This window comes from Emys orbicularis, chromosome 7 (genome assembly GCF_028017835.1).
Source record: "Emys orbicularis isolate rEmyOrb1 chromosome 7, rEmyOrb1.hap1, whole genome shotgun sequence".
Classification (NCBI taxonomy): Eukaryota; Metazoa; Chordata; order Testudines; family Emydidae; genus Emys; species Emys orbicularis.
Genome location: NC_088689.1, coordinates 6195880 through 6217164, shown reverse-complemented (window position 1 = coordinate 6217164; position 21285 = coordinate 6195880). Strand labels below are relative to the sequence as shown.

The 21285-nt window shown below is 43.8% G+C and overlaps 1 protein-coding gene across 1 annotated transcript in view; it reads right to left on the bottom strand.

Annotated features, from left to right (window-relative positions):
• Positions 1-21285, bottom strand: part of CFAP58 (cilia and flagella associated protein 58) — a 112494-nt gene that overhangs the window by 9149 nt on the left and 82060 nt on the right. The window contains 1 exon segment of the mRNA XM_065407107.1: positions 5654-5773. Coding sequence (XP_065263179.1) covers positions 5654-5773 — 120 coding nt within the window.

The following is a 21285-nucleotide window of genomic DNA, read 5'->3' as shown; positions in this document are numbered from 1 at the left end:
CCCAAAACAAGGAGCATAGACAAATAATTAAGCAGGGAGTTTTAAAATGGCATAGGATCCACCTCTTTACCAAAAGTTATATTTTCCTAGCATTTCAGTGTCTTGATTATTCATTTCTGATGTAAATAATTTACAGCAGTGAAAGTAAGGCAAAGGCATATTTGGGGGGGTTGGAGAAAACTGTGGCTCTTAAAATGAAAGTTGTCCAGTTTAATGAGGGAGAGCTGAGGGATATAATGTGAGCCGGACATTTCAAAATGCCTTTCAATGCTTGCAGCTAGAGTTGTGCTTTCTATCTTTACTAATCAGGAGAGAGCTGGCCGGGGTCTAGATTTCCAGGGAGTAGAACAAATGTTACTCTGGAATCTTTCTGCCATCTGCCTGTACCATTACGTCATTAATGTTTCTAACTGAAGGACGATTTTAGACAGTTGAAAAGTCATCCTCTTCTACTAGCATTAATGTCCTTCTGTTGTGCACCCTTTCAAGACATTCATAAATACCTGTTTCATGCAGACATTACAAGACCTGCCTCATCAAAAGCGAATAGGAACTTTAATATTGCATTTTTGTTCAAGAGGGCCCACTGTATTATAGAATATAATTAACTCCACATAAGCAATATGGCATCATGCAATACAATGATTGGCATGATCCTGATCCCATTTAAATCAATTAATTTGGAAATAGGGTCATGCCAAATGCACTTTGCTGCTGCAGGAAGAAGAATATTGAGACTAGTCAAAGTTTGGAGAGAGTCAGGTATTTTCTATGATGCAACTTTGTTTATTTACAAGAAACATATAAAGTCCTGCTTCTCCAAATGCAGGAGGAACCAAGAACAATAGGAGCAGTTTCTTAGCTTATAACTAAGGCTACGATTTAGTCATGGAGGTCACAGCAGTCACGGATTCCGTGACTTTACCGGACCTCTGTGACTTCTTCCACCTTTAGCTGTCAGCAGCTAAAGCAGGGGCTGGAGGTTGCCCTGCTGCAACAGCTTACAACTGCAAACTGGAGAGCTGGAATCAGGACCCTGCAGCCCCTGCCCTGTGGTTTGCAAGGGGTGGGGGGACTGCAGCCTGGCTGTGTGCCCCAGCCCCGCATTTTCTGCCGGGAGCTGCAGCCGGCGTCACGCGCCCCAGCCCCGTGGTGGGAGCTGCATCGGGGGCTGTGCGCCCCTGCCCCGCAGCATCCCTGGGCCATGTCCCCCCTCTTGGCTGCGCCCCCTGCTGCGGCCGCTGGAGCTGGGGGTCTTGGCCTGTCAGTCCCCCCCTCACCCATCGGACTCCATTCCTCCCCCTATTTAGCCCTGTCCCCAGTTATTTTTAGTAAGTCACGGACAGGTCACAGGCTCCATGAATTTTTATTTATTGCCCGTGACCTGTCTGTGACTTTTACTAAAAATAACAGTGACCAAATATTTGCCTTACTTATAACCCCAAGCCTCCTTAGTCCGCAGACCCAAACATTCTCTCTCTCATTTTTTCCAGGGTCACCCTGTGCTCATCAGCTACTGCTTGGCTTTCTTGTTTTTTGCCTCTGCCTCGCTCACTTTCTGTCCCCAGTCTCTCCCAGTTGTTTGATTGTTCTTCACACACACATACACGGACACACCCCTACCCAAAACAACACTCAGCAAAAGCCCGTGGCTGGGTTCACATACTCCTTTTGTCTTAAGTGGGGGCTAATCCTTACAATAATAACAACCACAGTACGCTTCGACAGCAGAGGACCATAGCGCCGAGTGTCCATGAGCACTCTGTACAGCTTTATTCCAGGCATCTAAGAGTTCCACAGGGTTATTAATGATCTGGTGCAGCCAGGTTAAACAAAGGCGACCACGTGGCCGCCACCAGTCCATGACCAGGCAGCATCCCCGCCTCATCTTCAGGCCAATCTTCAGAGTTTGATGTGCAGGGACTTTGTCTCAAAGGTGGGCAACATGACCAAAAAGGGCCAGTCAGCAGTGGCCAATGATGACTTCAGTCCTCTCTGGGCCAGTACTCAATGATACATCCCTATTACTGATAAAGTCAAACCATCTTATACCCAGTAGTCATTGCTGACAATGCATATGAAATACCGCCAACTTCCTGATGTTTTGTGTAAGCAACGTCCATGTTTCAGATCCATCTAAGAGAATCTGAAGTGTGCAGGCTTCATAAATCCATATTTTTGTATATAGTTTCAACTTTTGTTCGCTCCAGGCCCTATGCAGGTCCTTTATGGCTGAGGCTGCTAAACCAATTCTCCTTAGGATGTCTGGTGGGCTGTGTCTTTTTGAAGACAGTTTACTGCCTAGGTAGATGAAGTTATCCACTACTTCCATGGGTTTGTCCAGAAGCAGAGATGTCTTGTACTGCAACTTTTGTGCCGACACTCTGGATTTTTGCTTTTGCCCAAGAAATCCTTGGCCCAAGAGCAGGTGCCTCATGCTGGAAGCTCTCTAGTGTAGCGTTAAGATTGTTTGCATCCTGACCAAAGAGGACAACATCGTCCGTATAATCCAGGTTGGTAAAAGAAGTTAAATTGACAGTTATACCAATATTTGTGGAGATATGTTCAAGGAAGCAATCTATTGTGCAGCAGAACAGGGCTGCGGCCAGGACATATCCCTACTTCACCCCAGATCTAGTGTGAATTCTGTGAGACCTGTGGGTCCCTCAATGCACCCATGCCTCTGAGTCATTATGTAGGTCTTGAATTAGCCTCAGGAGGATGTCAGGGACACTGATGCCTCGCAGGTTCTTCCACAAGGCAGCTCTAGCCTTACAGTTACATAAACCTAAGGAAAAAGAACAGGAGTACTTGTGGCACCTTACAGACTAACAAATTTATTTGAGCATAAGCTTTCGTGGGCTAAAACCCCACTTCATCGGATGCATGCAGTGGAAAATACAGTAGGAAGATATATATACACAGAGGCCATGAAAAAATGGATGTTGCCATACTAACTATAACGAGAGTAATCAATTAAGGTTATAGTTAGTATGGCAACACCCATTTTTTCATGTCCTCTGTGTATATATATCTTCCTACTGTATTTTCCACTGCATGCATCCGATGAAGTGGGGTTTTAGCCCACGAAAGCTTATGCTCAAATAAATTTGTTAGTCTCTAAGGTGCCACAAGTACCCCTCGTTCTTTTTGCTGATACAGACTAACACGGCTACCACTCTGAAACCAATAAACCTAAGGGTGAGTTCACAGCTATCAGTCTCAGTGAAGTTTTTACTCAACCCATAACCAGATTTCACTCAGCTCATAAGTATATGTTGACTTGCACAGGAGAATAGCATGTATGCCTGTTTGCTAATACAATATATTGTGTGAGGAAGTAAAAATGTACGCAGCCGCAATTTAATGCATTAAAGACCAATGAGAACTCTAAGGAAAGTTTTGAATCACATTCATCTTTGCTAAATTCCTGCTTCTATTTTACATTTTCTGCATTTCTTTTCTCTTCTTCCGGATAACTAAGATTTACATAAAAACAGGCTTCTTGTTTATTGAGGGTCCATCTGCTCCTGGAGGATTTTCCCAATGGTTGATGTAGAGTTGATTACGATGCAGCAAATAGAAGATGATGACTTCAACAGGGAAAGGAGCTGTAGGAGCTCTCTTTTGGGGAGAAGGCTCTTGCTTTCATATAGTCAAGAACAAGGGAAGAGCCCTACATTACATATAAGTAGAATTGCTTCTCATTATCACACCTTCAAAAAGTTTTCCATGAGGCAGCTCTTCAGAATCAGGAAATCCTGATTTCTAGCGACAAGGGGTTAAGATAGATTACTCTTGTCAGCCCTGTAATAAGACGTGAGACTAATGTACACGTAATGCACTGTGAGAGAAATAACAAGGATTTAGGAACAGTTTCCACTAGCATGTTAAAAGGAGTGTGAAAATGTTTTTGACTCACTTATTAGAAGATCTCACTCATTTAAGAAAAAATGAAATTAAGCTTCATGTATCTATAGTATCTAAAAATGTCTATGTGGATGAGTGTTTAGACGTAATATGCTGTACATTAATATTCTAATTGCACTTTCATTTCTTCTTTGTTTAATGAAACAAATAAACATAATATTACTAAATTCTATTCTCAGAATGCTTAGGAAGCTTACACATTAGTAAAACTACCTCCATTTGTTTTCCCCAGCAGAGAGGCTATGAATATTATTATGGACTTTCACACAGAAAGCACAGTTAACAGGTAGCACTGGCATTACACAACACTGTATTGTAGATTGGAGAAATGTCATGTAAGTGCTCGTCAATGTACCTACAATAACATGTACAGTTCTGTCCACCTCAGAACCAAAACACCATTGGAACAAAACCAAGGGAAGTGGTGGATTCTGCATCTGTTCAAGTCTTCAAATCAAGACAGGATCCCTTTCTGGAAGATAAGCTTTAGTGAGACATAGGTTACTCAGCTCAATACAGGGATAACTGGATGAAATTCTCTGCCCTGTGCTAGACAGGAAGTCAGACTAGATGATCCAATGGTCTCTTCTGGCCTTAAAAATCTATGAATCTATGAAAAAGAAGTCAATTTCTGAAATGTAACTGTTTCCATTAGCCACTGAGGGCAGACCAATAAACAGGCCCTATATCTTGTCCAAGTAAACCTGTTGAGTTAGTAATATTTACACAGCAAGCTATTCCTGGACTGAAATACAAGGTGTTCTTTCACAGATTTATTTGGATGAAATGGAGGATCTACTTATTGATCTGCCCTCAACGGCTAATGGAAATGGTTAGGTTTCAGACGATTCTTAGAAAGGATGCTTCTCAACTGATGGGCCAGTCTTTGCTTGTAGTGACATTTTATAGCAATTCTTCATCTTTGACTCTCGATATAGTGGGTCCTCTTAGACTTGTATCTATTGACTAATCAAGCTGAGCATACCCAGTTATTTTAATCTTTCCTAGTAAATCAATATTTTCAGCCTTTTGTCATTATTGCTATTCCCCTCTGAACTCCTTTCTTCATCCTGATGTCTTTTTGGCACTGAGGTGGGCAGATCTGTGACTATCAGGCTAGTGTTTCATGGAGAATGTAGGGAAATGCTGAATTAACCTTTTATGACAAACATCGGAAATATTTGTTTAGGACAAGACAAGCCTCGCAAATGAAGAAAACTATGCCCATTCCTCACAGTTAAAAGGTCTTTGGCATCACAGCTTAGTGTGGAATATGGATGCATAAAAAGCTGAGAGGAAACGGCTGAACTGCTAAATAACTGTATAGCCAAGTAACATCACAGGAAAACGAAGGTGTCTTTTGATACGCTGCTATAGTTTAGGAAGTGTCCTATTTTAAAGAGTTTGTTCCATTTTCCCTGACATTCTTTCTTATCTTTTCTCACTTGCTATCCACCTTACTGCACTGCAGTATTATTGTCCATGCTGCACAAAAGCAGTGAAAGCACTATGAAGAATTACAGTATTCTGAAAAACCCCTGACAGTGAAACATTTTTAACTTCTTGCCCCCCCTTCCCAGAGATGGAGGCTCAGTTTCTCGGCACCAAAAGACTCCTTGGGAAGACAGACTTCCCTGTGCAAAGCACTGATATAGTCCTACAAGCATAGCAGCCCTTCAGATGGACTTCCTTTCTGATTAATCCCATGAAGGGCATCTCTTACTTTCAGTTGCTTGGTCTTCTCTCGGAGGGTGTGTCGGTAGAGCTGCAACTGTTCTGCTGCTTCGGGCCCAGGCTGCCGGGCCAAGATGTGCTTCAGCTCTACATACAGCTTTTCCTTTTCCTAAGAGACAAGATAAGCAGAACAACAACAGTTCATAAGTGCTCTTATTTGCCGCCACAGTAGCAACAGGACAACCTGTATTTATATCAACGCAGCTGAAAGATGCAAGTAAATCTAGCAGCTATTTGCAGAAACAAATCTGCCTGTGTGTCAGTCTCTGCCTTGCTAGCCATAAGGTATTTAAAGTTGTTGTGATAGCAGTGGGATAGCTCATTAAGAGAAACACCCAGCTAGTTCATACCAAGAATTAAATATTCTTAAACACTGTCATCAGCAAACCTGCTTTGGCACAGAGAGTATAAAACAGAGTCACCAGAAATGTAGTCAAGGAGAAAATTACTTACCAGTAATTGTGTTTATTGTGGTCCCCTTCTCCCACCCCCATCACATTACATTAAGGGATATAGCTCCACCCACCTGGAAGTAAGGAGTCAACAAAACTGTCAATCACGGCCTATATAAAAGAACCAGCCCACCCACTTTCTTCTCCAAATAGAATCCTGCAGAGCAAATAAATATATAAGAAAACCAAACAACACACACCACTAACTGAGAGAGCCCCCAAGGGGATGTGGGAGGAAAGGAAAATTAGGGATGACTATGACAAACACAATTACCAGTGAACAATTTTTCCTTGTCATATGTCTCCTCTTCCCACACATTACAACAGAACCTATGCGGTACATGGATGTAACAAGCCATAAGTTCCCAGAGGAGCTCCATGGCCACTTGTGGCTTTCAATGCTGAAACGCTGCTTCCAAATATGGTTTAAGGTCTAATTTATTTTACCTGAGTTAATACATGTATTAGGTGAAGTCCATATCATGGTTTTGCACATTTCAATGTGGCTAATGCTTCACCACTCTCAGTGATGGGGCCACCTGTCCAGGTTTTCCCAAGATCATCCCTTTTTTGAAGAGGCTGTCCTGGGAAATTTGTAAGTGTGCTCAGTGCACGCTACCAGCTGTTCAGTTTTATGGGCATGGGATCATCCTGGATGTCCTGTTTCTTTGTACCTCAGAGATGGCAACCCGACCACTCAGACTGAGATAATTATTATTATTTAATATAATCATCCTCCTAGAAAAAAGACATAGCAGGCATCTAAGTTTGTTAGATAATGAGAAAGAATGATCCCCCTTCTGTATGCTGTGAGTGTAGAAATGTTCTTTTACCAGTGTTGCCACTTCTCTCAATACTTGGTGTTTTTCTGGGTGCCCTGCTCCTGCAGTAAGGTGATTACGAGAATTTCAGCTATTATTTAAAAAACAAGTTTCTAGCCCTTGTGGTTGAAGAGAAAAGATGGAAAATGTGTACATCTAAAAGGCTCAAAAACAAAACGCAAATAAAAAACTTTTTTAAAAAAATATCATTTTTAAGCCAATCTCGTGATGATTTGGGGGGGCCTGACTCACAATTTTAACACTTGAGGTTAGCAATACTGCTTATCAAATGAAGGCTGGGAATTGGGGCTATCAATTAATTGCAATTAACTCACGCCATTAAATAAAAAAAAATAATCGCGATTAATCGTAGTTTTAATCGCACTGTTAAACAATAGACTCCCAATTGAAATTTATTAAATATTTTTGGATGTTTTTCTACATTTTCAAATATATTAACTTAAATTACAACACAGAATACAAAGTGTACAGTGCTCACTTTATATTATTATTTTTATTACAAATATTTGCACTGTAAAAATGATAAAAGAAATAGTATTTTTCAATTCACCTCATACAAGTATTGTAGTGCAGTCTCTTTATCGTGAAAGTGCAACTTACAAATGTAGATTTTTTTTGGTTACATAACTGCACTCAAAACCAAAACCGTGTAAAACTTCAGAGCCTAAAAGTCCACTCAGTCCTACTTCTTATTCAGCCAACCGCTAAGACAAACAAGTTTGTTTACATTTGCAGAAGATAATGCTGCCCGCTTCTTATTTACAATGTCACCTGAAAGTGAGAACAGGCGTTCGCATGGGACTTTTGTAACCGGCATTGCAAGGTATTTACGTGCCAGATATGCTAAATATTCGTATGCCCCTTCATGCTTTGGACACCATTCCAGAGGACATACTTCCATGCTGATGGCTCCCATTAAAAATATAATGCATTAATTAATTTTGTGACTGAACTCCTTGGGAGAGAATTGTATGCCTCCTGCTGTGTTTTACCCGCATTCTGCCATATATTTCATGTTACAGCAGTCTCGGATGATGACCCAGTACATGTTGTTCATTTTAAGAACACTTTCACTGCAGATTTGACAAAACACAAAGAAGATACCAATGTGAGATTTCTAGGGATAGATACAGCACTTGACCCAAGGTTTAAGAATCTGAAGTGCCTTCCAAAATCTGAGAGGGATGAGGTGTGGAGCATGCTTTCAAATGTCTTAAAAGAGCAACACTCCGATGCGGAAACTACAGAACCCAAACCACCAAAAAAGAAAAACAACCTTCTGCTGGTGGCATCTGACTCAGATGATGAAAATGAACATGCGTCGGTCTGCACTGTTTTGGATTGTTATACAGCAGAACCCGTCATCAGCATGGACGCATGTCCCCTGGAATGGTGGTTGAAGCATGAAGGGACATATGAATCTTTAGCTCATCTGGCACGTAAATATCTTGCGACGCCGGCTATGACAGTGCCATGCGAATGCCTGTTCTCACTTTCAGGTGACATTGTAAACAAGAAGCGGGCAGCATTATCTCCTGCAAATGTAAACAAACTTGTTTGTCTGAGCGATTGGCTGAACAAGAAGTAGGACTGAGTGGCCTTGTAGGCTCTAAAGTTTTACATTGCATTCAAAAATAAAACAGGGGTTTTTGTACATAATTCTACATTTGTAAGTTCAACTTTCATGATAAAGCGATTGCACTACAGTACTTGTAATGGGGGAATTGAAAAATACTATTTCTTTTGTTTTTTTACAGTGCAAATATTTGTAATAAAAAAAAAATATAAAGTGAGCACTGTACATTTTGTATTCTGTGTTGTAATTGAAATCAATATATTTGAAAATGTAGAAAACATCCCAAAACATTTAAATAAATGGTATTCTATTATTGTTTAACAGCGCAATTAATCGCACGATTAATTTTTTTAATTGTGTGATTAATCACGATTAATTTTTTTAATCACTTGACAGCCTACTTGGAACCCTTGAAGTGCCTTTGGAAGGAAATGAAGGACAGAGGAAAGACAAGCAGTGACAAAATGCCATATTGATTGGCCCATCGGTAATGTCAGAGGCAGTTAAGGTGTCATGTGGGGAAGGTGATCCAGGAAGTGACTGTCAGGACCAAGACATTCATCTTGGACATAGCTAAGATCCTGTTAGACACAGGACAAGAAAGAGTGTCAGTATCTTCATAATGCTTCTCCCACATGGCCACGTTCCCCCAAAAAGCAGAAATGCACAAAGGAGCAGGAATTGTCCCAAGAAGGTCCATCAAAGCCAACCATCTTGTTTTACTTCAGACTGGTTGTGACACGTTGGGTCACAGAAACTCTCTTGGGACTGCCACCTGATGTGCCTAGACTACCTATGAGCCTGTTTTCCCTGCCAGCTTGGGACTTCAGTGCCTTGCCTTGTTTGAGCCAGACACACAGATCCAAGTCTGAACCACGTCCCCCACAAGCTGCAGGCTTAACTGAAAACTGCTTAAGAAGTGCTCCTGTCTCCAGCACTCAGATACTCAACTCCCAATGGGGTCCAAACCCCAAATAAATCCATTTTACCCTATATAAAGCTTATACAGGGTAAACTCATAAATTGTTCTCCCTCTATAACACTGATAGAGAGATATGCACAGCTGTTTGCCCCCCCCCCCCCGGTATTAATACATACTCTGGGTTAATTAATAAGTAAAAAGTGATTTTATTGAATACAAAAAGTAGGATTTAAGTGGTTCCAAGTAATAACAGACAGAACAAAGTGAATTACCAAGCAAAATAAAATAAAATACGCAAGTCTAAGCCTAATACAGTAAGAAAACTGAATACAGGTAAATCTCACCCTCAGCGATGTTTCAATAGGCTTTTTTCACAGACTGGATGCCTTCCTAGTCTGGGCCCAATCCTTTCCCCTGGTACAGTCCTTGTTCCAGCTCAAGTGGTAGCTAGGGGATTTCTCATGACTGCAGCCCCCTTTGTTCTATTCCACCCCCTTATATATCTTTTGCACAAGGCAGGAATCCTTTGTCCCTCTCTGGGTTCCCACACCTCCTTCTAAATGGAAAAGGTTAAAGATGGATTCCAGTTCAGGTGACATGATCACATGTCACTGTAAGACTTCATTACCCATTTGCCAGCACACACATATACAGGAACACTTTCAAGTAAACAGAGCCATCTACAGTCAATTGTGCTAGTTGATGGGAGCCATCAAGATTCCAAACCCACCATTAATGGCCCACACTTTCCATAATTACAATAGGACATCAGAGTTATATTTCATATTTCTAGTTTCAGATACAAGAGTGGTACATTCATACAAATAGGATGACCACGCTTAGTAGATTATAAGCTTTGTAATGATACCTTACAAGAGACCTTTTGCATGAAACATATTCCAGTTACCTTATATTCACACTCATTAGCATATTTTCATAAAATCATATAGAGTGCAACGTCACACTGGTATCTTCTACACCCAGTGACATAGTTATGAGGGATTTCCATTCCTGTGGTAAAGGAGGGACCTCTGTCTGGTTCATAATCTGTGTGTGCGCGTGTCCAGATCTACCCCTTCCTCCAAGGTTTCCTGTTCTTCCTCAACTCTAAAGTGCTTAGGGAAGAACTCAGTAGGAGTATGGATTTTCTGGTTAGAAGGTCAATTGTACTGGAGAAAGTTGGCAGAAGGAAGTAGGGATCTTCTTTAGCAGTTGTTGAGGAAGACAAGGGCCAATGAAAGTTAGGGTAGGGCCAATGAATGATGCAATCCTGACACAAAGAGCAAAGGAAAAGAGAGCATGGACAGAACATTCCCAGTTGCTTATCTGATCTGGAGAGGGAGCACTAGCGTGCTGATAGGGTCCAGAAAGGAGAGGAATTCAGGAGATACTGAACTCAGCTAATCCTCAGAACACCTGAAAGGCTAAAAAACATGGATGGAAAGTAAATAGGAAGAGTAGAAAGAGGGTTGGTCTGGTAAAAAAAAACAGGGCCCTGGATATCATGACATCACACGGTGAGTCTGGAGCCTGACAGATAGAAGAAGCTGTAGTGTTATATTGGGACTCCATGAGGCAGATTAGGAGACTGTGGGGCCAGTGAACTTCTGGACATTTTTTGTAGAAGATGCTGAGCCTGGTCAAGTCTAGAGTCCAAGCACAAGGGAGCAAGCATTAGGAAGGCTGCCTGCAGTAGGCCTGGTGCCCTCATTTACCAACAAGTCGTTTCATATTTGGGGCTCATTTACTGTATCTCTCTCTGTGTTTTTTATCCTTTTTACTCACTTTTTAATTTAAAAAACCCATCTTCTATCTTATCCTTCTCTGCTCCCAGGAGAGCTGGAAGGGGAAAAGAAGCATGTTTGAACAGAAACAGAACGAGAAGACAAAGAATGAGTAAATTCATAGATTCATAGATTCTAAGACTGGAAGGGACCTCGAGAGGTCATCGAGTCCAGTCCCCTGCCCGCATGGCAGGACCAAATACTGTCTAGACCATCCCTGATAGACATTTATCTAACCTACTCTTAAATATCTCCAGAGATGGAGATTCCACAACCTCCCTAGGCAATTTATTCCAGTGTTTAACCACCCTGACAGTTAGGAACTTTTTCCTAATGTCCAACCTAGACCTCCCTTGCTGCAGTTTAAGCCCATTGCTTCTTGTTCTATCCTTAGAGGCTAAGGTGAACAAGTTTTCTCCCTCCTCCTTATGACACCCTTTTAGATACCTGAAAACTGCTATCATGTCCCCTCTCAGTCTTCTCTTTTCCAAACTAAACAAACCCAATTCTTTCAGCCTTCCTTCATAGGTCATGTTCTCAAGACCTTTAATCATTCTTGTTGCTCTTCTCTGGACCCTTTCCAATTTCTCCACATCTTTCTTGAAATGCGGTGCCCAGAACTGGACGCAATACTCCAGCTGAGGCCTAACCAGAGCAGAGTAGAGCAGAAGAATGACTTCTCTTGGCTTGCTCACAACACACCTGTTAATACATCCCAGAATCATGTTTGCTTTTTTTGCAACAGCATCACACTATTGACTCATATTTAGCTTGTGGTCCACTATAACCCCTAGATCCCTTTCTGCCGTACTCCTTCCTAGACAGTCTCTTCCCATTCTGTATGTGTGAAACTGATTTTTTCTTCCTAAGTGGAGCACTTTGCATTTGTCTTTGTTAAACTTAATCCTGTTTACCTCAGACCATTTCTCCAATTTGTCCAGATCATTTTGAATTATGACCCTGTCCTCCAAAGCAGTTGCAATCCCTCCCAGTTTGGTATCATCCGCAAACTTAATAAGCGTACTTTCTATGCCAATATCTAAGTTGTTAATGAAGATATTGAACAGAGCCGGTCCCAAAACAGACCCCTGCGGAACCCCACTCATTATGCCTTTCCAGCAGGATTGGGAACCATTAATAACAACTCTCTGAGTATGGTTATCCAGCCAGTTATGCACCCACCTTATAGTAGCCCCATCTAAATTGTATTTGCCTAGTTTATCGATAAGAATATCATGCGAGACCGTATCAAATGCCTTACTAAAGTCTAGGTATACCACATCCACAGCTTCTCCCTTATCCACAAGACTCGTTATCCTATCGAAGAAAGCTATCAGATTGGTTTGACATGATTTGTTCTTTACAAATCCATGCTGGCTATTCCCTATCACTTTACCACCTTCCAAGTGTTTGCAGATGATTTCCTTAATTACTTGCTCCATTATCTTCCCTGGCACAGAAGTTAAACTAACTGGTCTGTAGTTTCCTGGGTTGTTTTTATTTCCCTTTTTATAGATGGGCACTATATTTGCCCTTTTCCAGTCTTCTGGAATCTCTCCCGTCTCCCATGATTTTCCAAAGATAATAGCTAGAGGCTCAGATACCTCCTCTATTAGCTCCTTGAGTATTCTAGGATGCATTTCATCAGGCCCTGGTGACTTGCAGGCATCTAACTTTTCTAAGTGATTTTTAACTTGTTTTTTTTTTATTTTATCTGCTAAACCTACCCCCTTCCCATTAGCATTCACTATGTTAGGCATTCCTTCAGACTTCTCGGTGAAGACCGAAACAAAGAAGTCATTAAGCATCTCTGCCATTTCCAAGTTTCCTGTTACTGTTTCTCCCTCTTCACTAAACAGTGGGCCTACCCTGTCTTTGGTCTTCCTCTTGCTTCTAATGTATTGATAAAAAGTCTTCTTGTTTCCCTTTATTCCCGTAACTAGTTTGAGCTCATTTTGTGCCTTTGCCTTTCTAATCTTGCCCCTGCATTCCTGTGTTGTTTGCCTATATTCATCCTTTGTAATCTGTCCTAGTTTCCATTTTTTATATGACTCCTTTTTATTTTTTAGATCATGCAAGATCTCGTGGTTAAGCCAAGGTGGTCTTTTGCCACATTTTCTATCCTTCCTAACCAGCGGAATAGCTTGCTTTTGGGCCCTTAATAGTGTCCCTTTGAAAAACTGCCAACTCTCCTCAGTTGTTTTTCCCCTCAGTCTTGATTCCCATGGGACCTTACCTATCAGCTCTCTGAGCTTACCAAAATCTGCCTTCCTGAAATCCATTGTCTCTATTTTGCTCTTCTCCCTTCTACCCTTCCTTAGAATTGCAAACTCTATGATTTCATGATCACTTTCACCCAAGCTTCCTTCTACTTTCAAATTCTCAACGAGTTCCTCCCTATTTGTTAAAATCAAGTCTAGAACAGCTTCCCCCCAGTAGCTTTTTCAACCTTCTGAAATAAAAAGTTGTCTGCAATGCAGTCCAAGAATTTGTTGGATAGTCTGTGCCCTGCTGTGTTATTTTCCCAACATATATCCGGATAGTTGAAGTCCCCCATCACCACCAAATCTTGGGCTTTGGATGATTTTATAAAGGGACCTAGACTTCCAGGTTGAAGAAGACAAAAAGACTGAGTAGGAAGTAGGTAGGCTTGGTCATTTAGACTGGCTTTGATGAACATCCTTTTCACCTACTTGCTTCATGGAAGGTGGAGCTGTCCTTAGTCAGGATTCTTTTGTGGGTGTGAAAAAAGGAGACCCACTACAGTGTGTAATTGCTGGGCATGACATATATTCATCGTTCAACTTTGTATGGTACCTGGGCCAAGATTTTCAAAAGTGACTCATGATTTGGGGTCCCTCAACTTTTGGATGCCCAACCTGAACATCTTCATGGGGCCTGGTTTTCAGCACTTTCGGAAAATCAGGACCTTTTAAAGCGTCTCTAGTTAAGCATCCAAAATCACAAGTTGCTTTTGAAAATCCTGGTCTTAAATTATGATAATTTATTCAGAGGCACCCCTTATAAGTTTTTATCAATGCCTGGCAGAAAATACAAAATCATCACTGATAAAGTTTGCAGATGACAAAGTTTGGGGGAATGGTAAATAATGAAGAGGACAGGTCACTGATACAGAGTGATCTGGTTTGCTTGGTAAGATGGGCACAAGCAAACAATATGCATTGTAATATGGCCAAATGTAAAATTATACATCTAGGAACACAAAATGTAGGCCGCACTTACAGGATGGGGGAATCTATCCTGGGAAGCAGTGACTCTGAAAGAGGTTTAGGGGGCATGGTGGATAATCAGCTGAACATGAACTTCCAGTGGGATGCTGTGGCCAAAAGAAGTAACACAGTCCTTGGTTGTATAAAAAGGGAAATATCAAATAGAAGTAAGGAGGTTATATTACTTCTGTATTTGGCACTGGTGAAAATGCTACTCGAATACTGTGTCCAGTTCTGGTGCCCACAGTTCAAGAAATATGATGATAAATTGTAGAGGGTTAAGAGAAAAGAAAGAAGAATGATTCAAGGATTGGAAAACATTCCTGATAGTGATAAATTCAAGGAGCTCAATCCATTTATTTTAACAAAGAAAAGATTAAGGGATGACTCGATTACAATCTGTAAGTACATACATGGGGAACAAATAGTTGATAGTGGTCTCTTCAGTCTAACAGACAAAGATCTAACAAGATCCAATCGCTGAAAGCTGAAACTAGAGAAATTCAGACTGAAAATAAGGGTACGTCTATACTTACCTCCGGGTCCAGCGGTAAGCAATCGATCTTCTGGGATCGATTTATCGCGTCTTGTCTAGACGCGATAAATCGATCCCGGATCGATCCCGGAAGTGCTCGCCGTCGACGCCAGTACTCCTGCTCCGCGAAAGGAGTACGCGGAGTCGACGGGGGAGCCTGCCTGCCGCGTCTGGACCCGCGGTAAGTTCGAACTAAGGTACTTCGACTTCAGCTACGTTATTAACGTAGCTGAAGTTGCGTATCTTAGTTCGAAGTGGGGGGTTAGTGTGGACCAGGCCTAAGGCATACATTTTTAACAGGGAACATAAGTAACTACTGGAACAACTTACCAAGGATTGTGGTGGATTCTCCACTGATGGCAATTTTTTAATCAAGATTGGAAGTTTTTCTAAAAGATATGCTGTAGTTCAGAGAGGAATTGATTTAGGGAAGTCCTCTGGCCTGTGCTAAACAGGAAGGCAGACTAGACGATCACAGTGGGCCCTTCTGGTCTTAGAATCTATGCAGTGCTGTGATTTTTTCACAGAACAACTCCTCTGTAATCAGGCAGCTCACTGTACCATGAACTACAATTTGCACATGCAAAGCATTACATGGAACTTTCATTCTGCTGCACAGAGTTTCACTATGTCTCTAAAAGTGACTTCTACCATTTTTTGTTACTTTGGGTTCAAGCTTTTTGTACAGTTAAAAAGCAACAGCAAATGAAAAAATGATCTTGTGAAAACCACGCTGCTCTGTATTAACATTCCATCCCTGCATGTATCACAGATTTGTATTTTGGGAAAGTGTACTGGTAATCTGGATAAATATGGAGCGGTTGATGGATTGAAGGTCTTATGTGCAATTGTTTTCCAATTTATTTCTCTCCTAACCCACTACAAGGGCCAACCAAGCTCTTCAAACATTGTGCAACGGGGTGTATAATAACCCCATTTAGAGACAAAGCGTGCAATTCTATTATAAAGAGAATCTATCTTATGCAACAGAGACTCATTAGCTGTCCAATGTGTATTGTCTCCATAATCCAGCAGTGGCAGAACCAGCTGTCTTGTAATGCATATCCTGTCCTTCCTCGCTAAGCACTGTCCATCTCTTTTATATCTAGTCAATTAATTTGTCACTGGGTTAGAAGCACCATATGTCAGGGAAACATCAAAAGAAAATCCTGTATACTTAATTCTTTCCTCATCAGCAAAAGTTTGTATTCACAGGTTGACGCTTCTAAATATTCTAACATTTTAGCCAAGGAGGTAACAAAATGTGACTTGTGTATCACATGTTATGGTGTTTACCTTTCAAATTACTTTAAAAATACATACAGCTGGAATAAATTTAAGTCAGTATACAAAGTATATCTGATACTATCAGCAAAAGTGGTGCAGTTATCCCCACACGTACAAATTTGGGAATGCCTGGAAAAATAAAGCAGCATAAAATAACTGAGAAAGAACCTTGCATTTCACAATGCCCAGTCGGGGCGGGGGGATGGATGAGCTGAGGAATATGCAGTGTAAACTACACATGGGTATCTCCTAGGGCCAGTGCAGTCTGACACATCAGTAAGTGGTATTCAAAGGAAGGCTGCTTTCAGTTGTGATATTTCCTGTACTGCAACCACTGAAGATGGCTCCCTGCTGCTGTTTGGACAGTGGCTGAAATTTACCCCTCCTCGCTCCCTCTTTAGTCTTCAGGGGTGAACCAAGTGGAGATGGGGCAGACAGAAATCAACCCTCCACCTAGAGGAAGGCCACAGTGCTGCACGCAGATGGCGTAAACACCTGGAGTAGAAGTTAAGACCCCTCACACCCATTATGCATGGGTAAGGCTACAATTTAGTCACGGGTATTTTTAGTAAAAGTCATGGACAGGTCACGAACAATAAACAAAAATTCACAGCCCACGACCCGTCCATGACTTATACTATAAGCATCCCTAGCTAAATCTTGGGGGGGTGGAGGGCCGTTGGTGGGGGGGGTGCCCTGGAGGAACCTCTGCTGGGGGGTGCTCTGGGGGGGTGCTGCTGAGGGGGGACGGGACCAGCAGCTCCTGCTGCCAGGGGCTGCTTAGCAGCGGCTGCTCCAGCCACCCTGGGACTGCTGGCGGGGGCCACCGACAGCAGCTGCTCCTGGGGACTACTGCCGGGGGCCTCTGGCAGCCCCATGTAGCCTATAGCAGGAGGTCTCAACCTTTTTCTTGCTGAGGCCCCCCTCAACATGCTATAAAAATGCCAAGACCTGGGTGGGGGGCGGGAACTTGGGGCTCCGGGCCGGGGCATAGGCATAGTTTTACTTCTATTTGGGGGGGGCAAGAGCTGGCAGGGCTCGAGCCAACTCTGCACAATGGGGTCCAGGGAGGGAACACCACCTCCACCCCCGACTCACTCAGGAGGCCAACCAGCCTGTCTGGGCTGTAGGAGGATGCAACCAAAAAAATATAACTCAATGGAGGGCTCAGTTCAAAAAGTTTGAATACCGCTCAGGGTGGAGGCAGGGGGTAGCTAGGGGCTGTGTGCGGGCGGGGGGGAGCTCAGGGTGCAGGGAGGGGGGTAGCTAATGGCTGTGTGCAGGCGGGGGGGTAGCTCCTGGTGCAGGGAGGGGGTAGCTAGGGGCTGTGTGCAGGCAGGGGGTAGCTCAGGGTGCAGGGAGGGGGTAGCTAGGGGCTGTGTGTGGGTGGGGGGGGAGCTCAGGGTGCAGGGAGGGGGGTAGCTAATGGCTGTGTGCGGGCGGGGGGTAGCTCAGGGTGCAGGGAGGGGGGTAGCTAATGGCTGTGTGCAGGCAGGGGGTAGCTCAGGGTGCAGGGAAGGGGTAGCTAGGGGCTGTGTGCGGGCGGGGGGGAGCTCAGGGTGCAGGGAGGGGGGTAGCTAGGGGCTGTGTGCGGGCGGGGGGGAGCTCAGGGTGCAGGGAGGGGGTAGCTAGGGGCTGTGTGCGGGCGGGGGGGAGCTCAGGGTGCAGGGAGGGGGTAGCTAGGGGCTGTGTGCAAGCAGGGGGTAGGTCAGGGTGCAGGGAGGGGGTAGCTAGGGGCTGTGTGCGGGCGGGGGGGAGCTCAGGGTGCAGGGAGGGGGTAGCTAGGGGCTATGTGCGGGCGGGGGGGAGCTCAGGTGCAGGGAGGGGGGTAGCTAATGGCTGTGTGCAGGCAGGGAGTGGCTAGGGGCTGTGTACGGGTGGCGGGGTGCTCCCAGTGCAGTTCCCAGCTTCAGCGGGGGGGGGGGGAACAGGGCTCCCAGCTTCAGCCCTGCACCACTCCCGGCTTCCGGGCGGGTGGGTGGGATACGCCGACTTCAGCCCCGCGCCGCTCCCAGCTTCAGCGCTGGAGCTCAGGACAACGGGTTTCAGCTGTGGGACTCCGCAGCCGCCCTGAATGGGCTCGCAGACCCACAGGGGTCCGCAGACCCTCGGTTGAGAACTGCTGGCCTATAGGGCTAGCCTGCTTGCTTGCCTATGTATATCTTTTCTTATGGACATCTTATTTTCTGATGGGTTTGATTATTTGTTTTATTATCACAGATTTATAGATTTATATTAAAGCATTTTGGCTGTAACGCAAGGGACCTACAGGCCACATCCTGTATGCTGAGCTAAGGCAAAGTTAGCAGACATATGTCTGGGACCTTTCACCCAGGATGCAAAGTTAGCAGGCACATGTTCGGGACTTTTCACCTAGATAGGTGGTGATGAGCTAAAGCGAAAGGTCCATCTATGGCTGCGATCTTTAACATAGATAGATAAAGGATGCTTGAAGCAGGGTGGCATAGGGGGATTCCTAAGTTCATAGCCTCTTTAAATTTAACAGGTAAACCACAAGGAAAGAACCAAAATAACTAGGTAGGACGGAAATAACAAATGTGAGAATGAGCTCATGTCATTAATATGTATGTATATGTCAAACAGTCCAGCCTATGGAGTAAGTGTCCCCTGACATTTTGTGGGTGAGGAAACTAAGTTTGAATATAGAAGGAGGGCTCAAGTACTCAACCTCTGTAAGAGAGGTGACCCACCATGCCAAGAACGTTTTTTTCTAAGGTTCCTAATTTCTAAGCTTATGGGTTCCTAAGTTTCGAGTTTCAAGGCTCCTTTGTTTATTAGGGCTGGTCTACACTGGGGAGGGATCGATCTAAGATAGGCAACTTCAGCTACGAGACTAGCGTAGCTGAAGTCGACGTATCTTAAATCGATTTACCTCGCGTCCTCACGGCGCGGGATCGACGGCCGCGGCTCCCCCGTCGACTCTGCTTCCGCCTCTTGCTCTGGTGGAGTTCCAGAGTCAATGGGGAGCGCGTTCGGGGATCGATTTATCGCGTCTAGAGGAGACGCGATAAATCGATCCCCAATAGATCGATTACTACCCGCCGATCCGGCGGGTAGTGAAGACATACCCCTAGTCTATTAGTCTGTTAGTTCTTAATTGTAAGTTTAAGTCAGTTAGTTAATAAAACTCTAAGTTAGCTTCAAAAGCTCTTAGCTCTGTAGCTTCTCCTAAGCTTTGCACCTCCCACTCAAGAATTGAGGAACTTGGACCTGAACTCTCTTGGCATGCCAGAGGCGAGGCTGGTCCTTTGTCTCTCACCACCAGGTTATCCAGGAAGGGTGTAAGTATATTAATCAAAAGCTTTATCATATATTATATCACATGTATCTCTAAAACAACATTACTGCATTTGTAACTCTAATTATTTTACCATTTAATTACTATTTAATTATTATTCCATTTATCTCAATAAACGTCTTTAAGTCTACATTTGTCTCAGTGTAAGTGCCCTGTCATACATCCCGAGAGTCCTTGCAAACTCTGTGTAGCCTGATTCTTGGACAAGAACCTTACTATCTTCTGATCAGATTAATTGGCGAGCCTATAACCCATATTATCCAAATTAATAATATTAACTTCCTAAAATCAAGCACACTGGTCTCCGGGACCAGCCGCACCAGCCACTGCTCAGGCAGTCCTCGGGGCCAGCTGCGTGGGCAGCCCTGGGGTCAGCCACACTGGCTGCCGCACAAGTCATGGAGGTCGCGGAAAGTCACGGAATCCGTGACTTTCCGTGACCTCCGTGACAAACACGGAGCCCTATGCCTGGGTCTTGGGACACGTGATCCATGAAAGTGCAGACCCAGTAAACCCTTCCTTGTCCCATGACAAACTACCCCTCCGTGCCAGGCTGCAACTATAACACACAGCTGGACAGGTGGGCAGATTTGGAGTTTCCCCACAGGAGCTGTAAGCAGCCGGCAAGCACAGGTACTTGCTTGCCATAAGTGGCAATACCCCTGCCTATTGAGGAGGTGAGAGTAAGATCCACCAGACTTCCCATTAATTCACAGAGTTATTGCTGCTTGGCTTTCATGGCTAGGAGGAATGTAAGTTCCTCTAGCTCAGAGCGAGGCCCCAAAAACTGAAGTCTTTATACAGTCCTTTGTGGGCAAAATTCCCACCAAAGTCAGTAGGAGGCTAGAGCTTTGTTCCAGGATTGGGCTCATTGTTACAAGTGGCTCTGTACCGTTAGTGACACAAGCGAATACACAGCTACGGCAAAGTGATGAGCCCACATTCATTGTGCGTAAGCAGTGCACATTGGGAGTCTCAGATTAGGGGTTGGAGTCAGTCTCCAGGAGTTCCGAAGAGGATTTCAGTCCCTCTTTGGTAGCTGCTGTATAATTTGTGTAAATAAAAGTCTTATCAGTCTGAGATTTGTTTTCCAGGAGAGCTCAGAGGAGCCCACAGATCTGCCTTTAGGCTGTACTCTGACAATATGTTTCTGTGTCTCCAAGTCTCTCTCCCATTTACTCTCCTGCTTTTTATTTCCTTCCTCTGAATATGAACTAGCTGCTGCATTCCCCTGGCCAGCTTACTCTACAGTTGCTGAGTGAGAGGAAATTACTTCTTCTGTAGAGGTCTGACTAGGTATTTGGCAAGTTCCAAGGGACTGATTCTTCAGACTCCCATGGTCATCAATTTACGCACTCTGTGGTCAGGCAGAAGCACCTTACCAAGCACTAAAGATATGTCTAGATCCGAGCTGGAGGTATAATTTCCAGCTCAAGGAGACATACCCAAGCTAGCTCTGATTCAACAAATGCACTAGAATGTGGCCATGGGTAGTGCGAGCAGTGGCAGGGGCTAACCTCCCCGAATACGAGCCCAGGGTCTTGGATGGGACTGTATTCAGGGGATCTAGGCCCTCCCACCACTTATGCTGCCACATCTCCACTTCTGTTTTTAGGCACTAGTTTGATGAGAGCTAGCGCGGGTACGTCTACTGGAGCTGGAAATTACACCCTC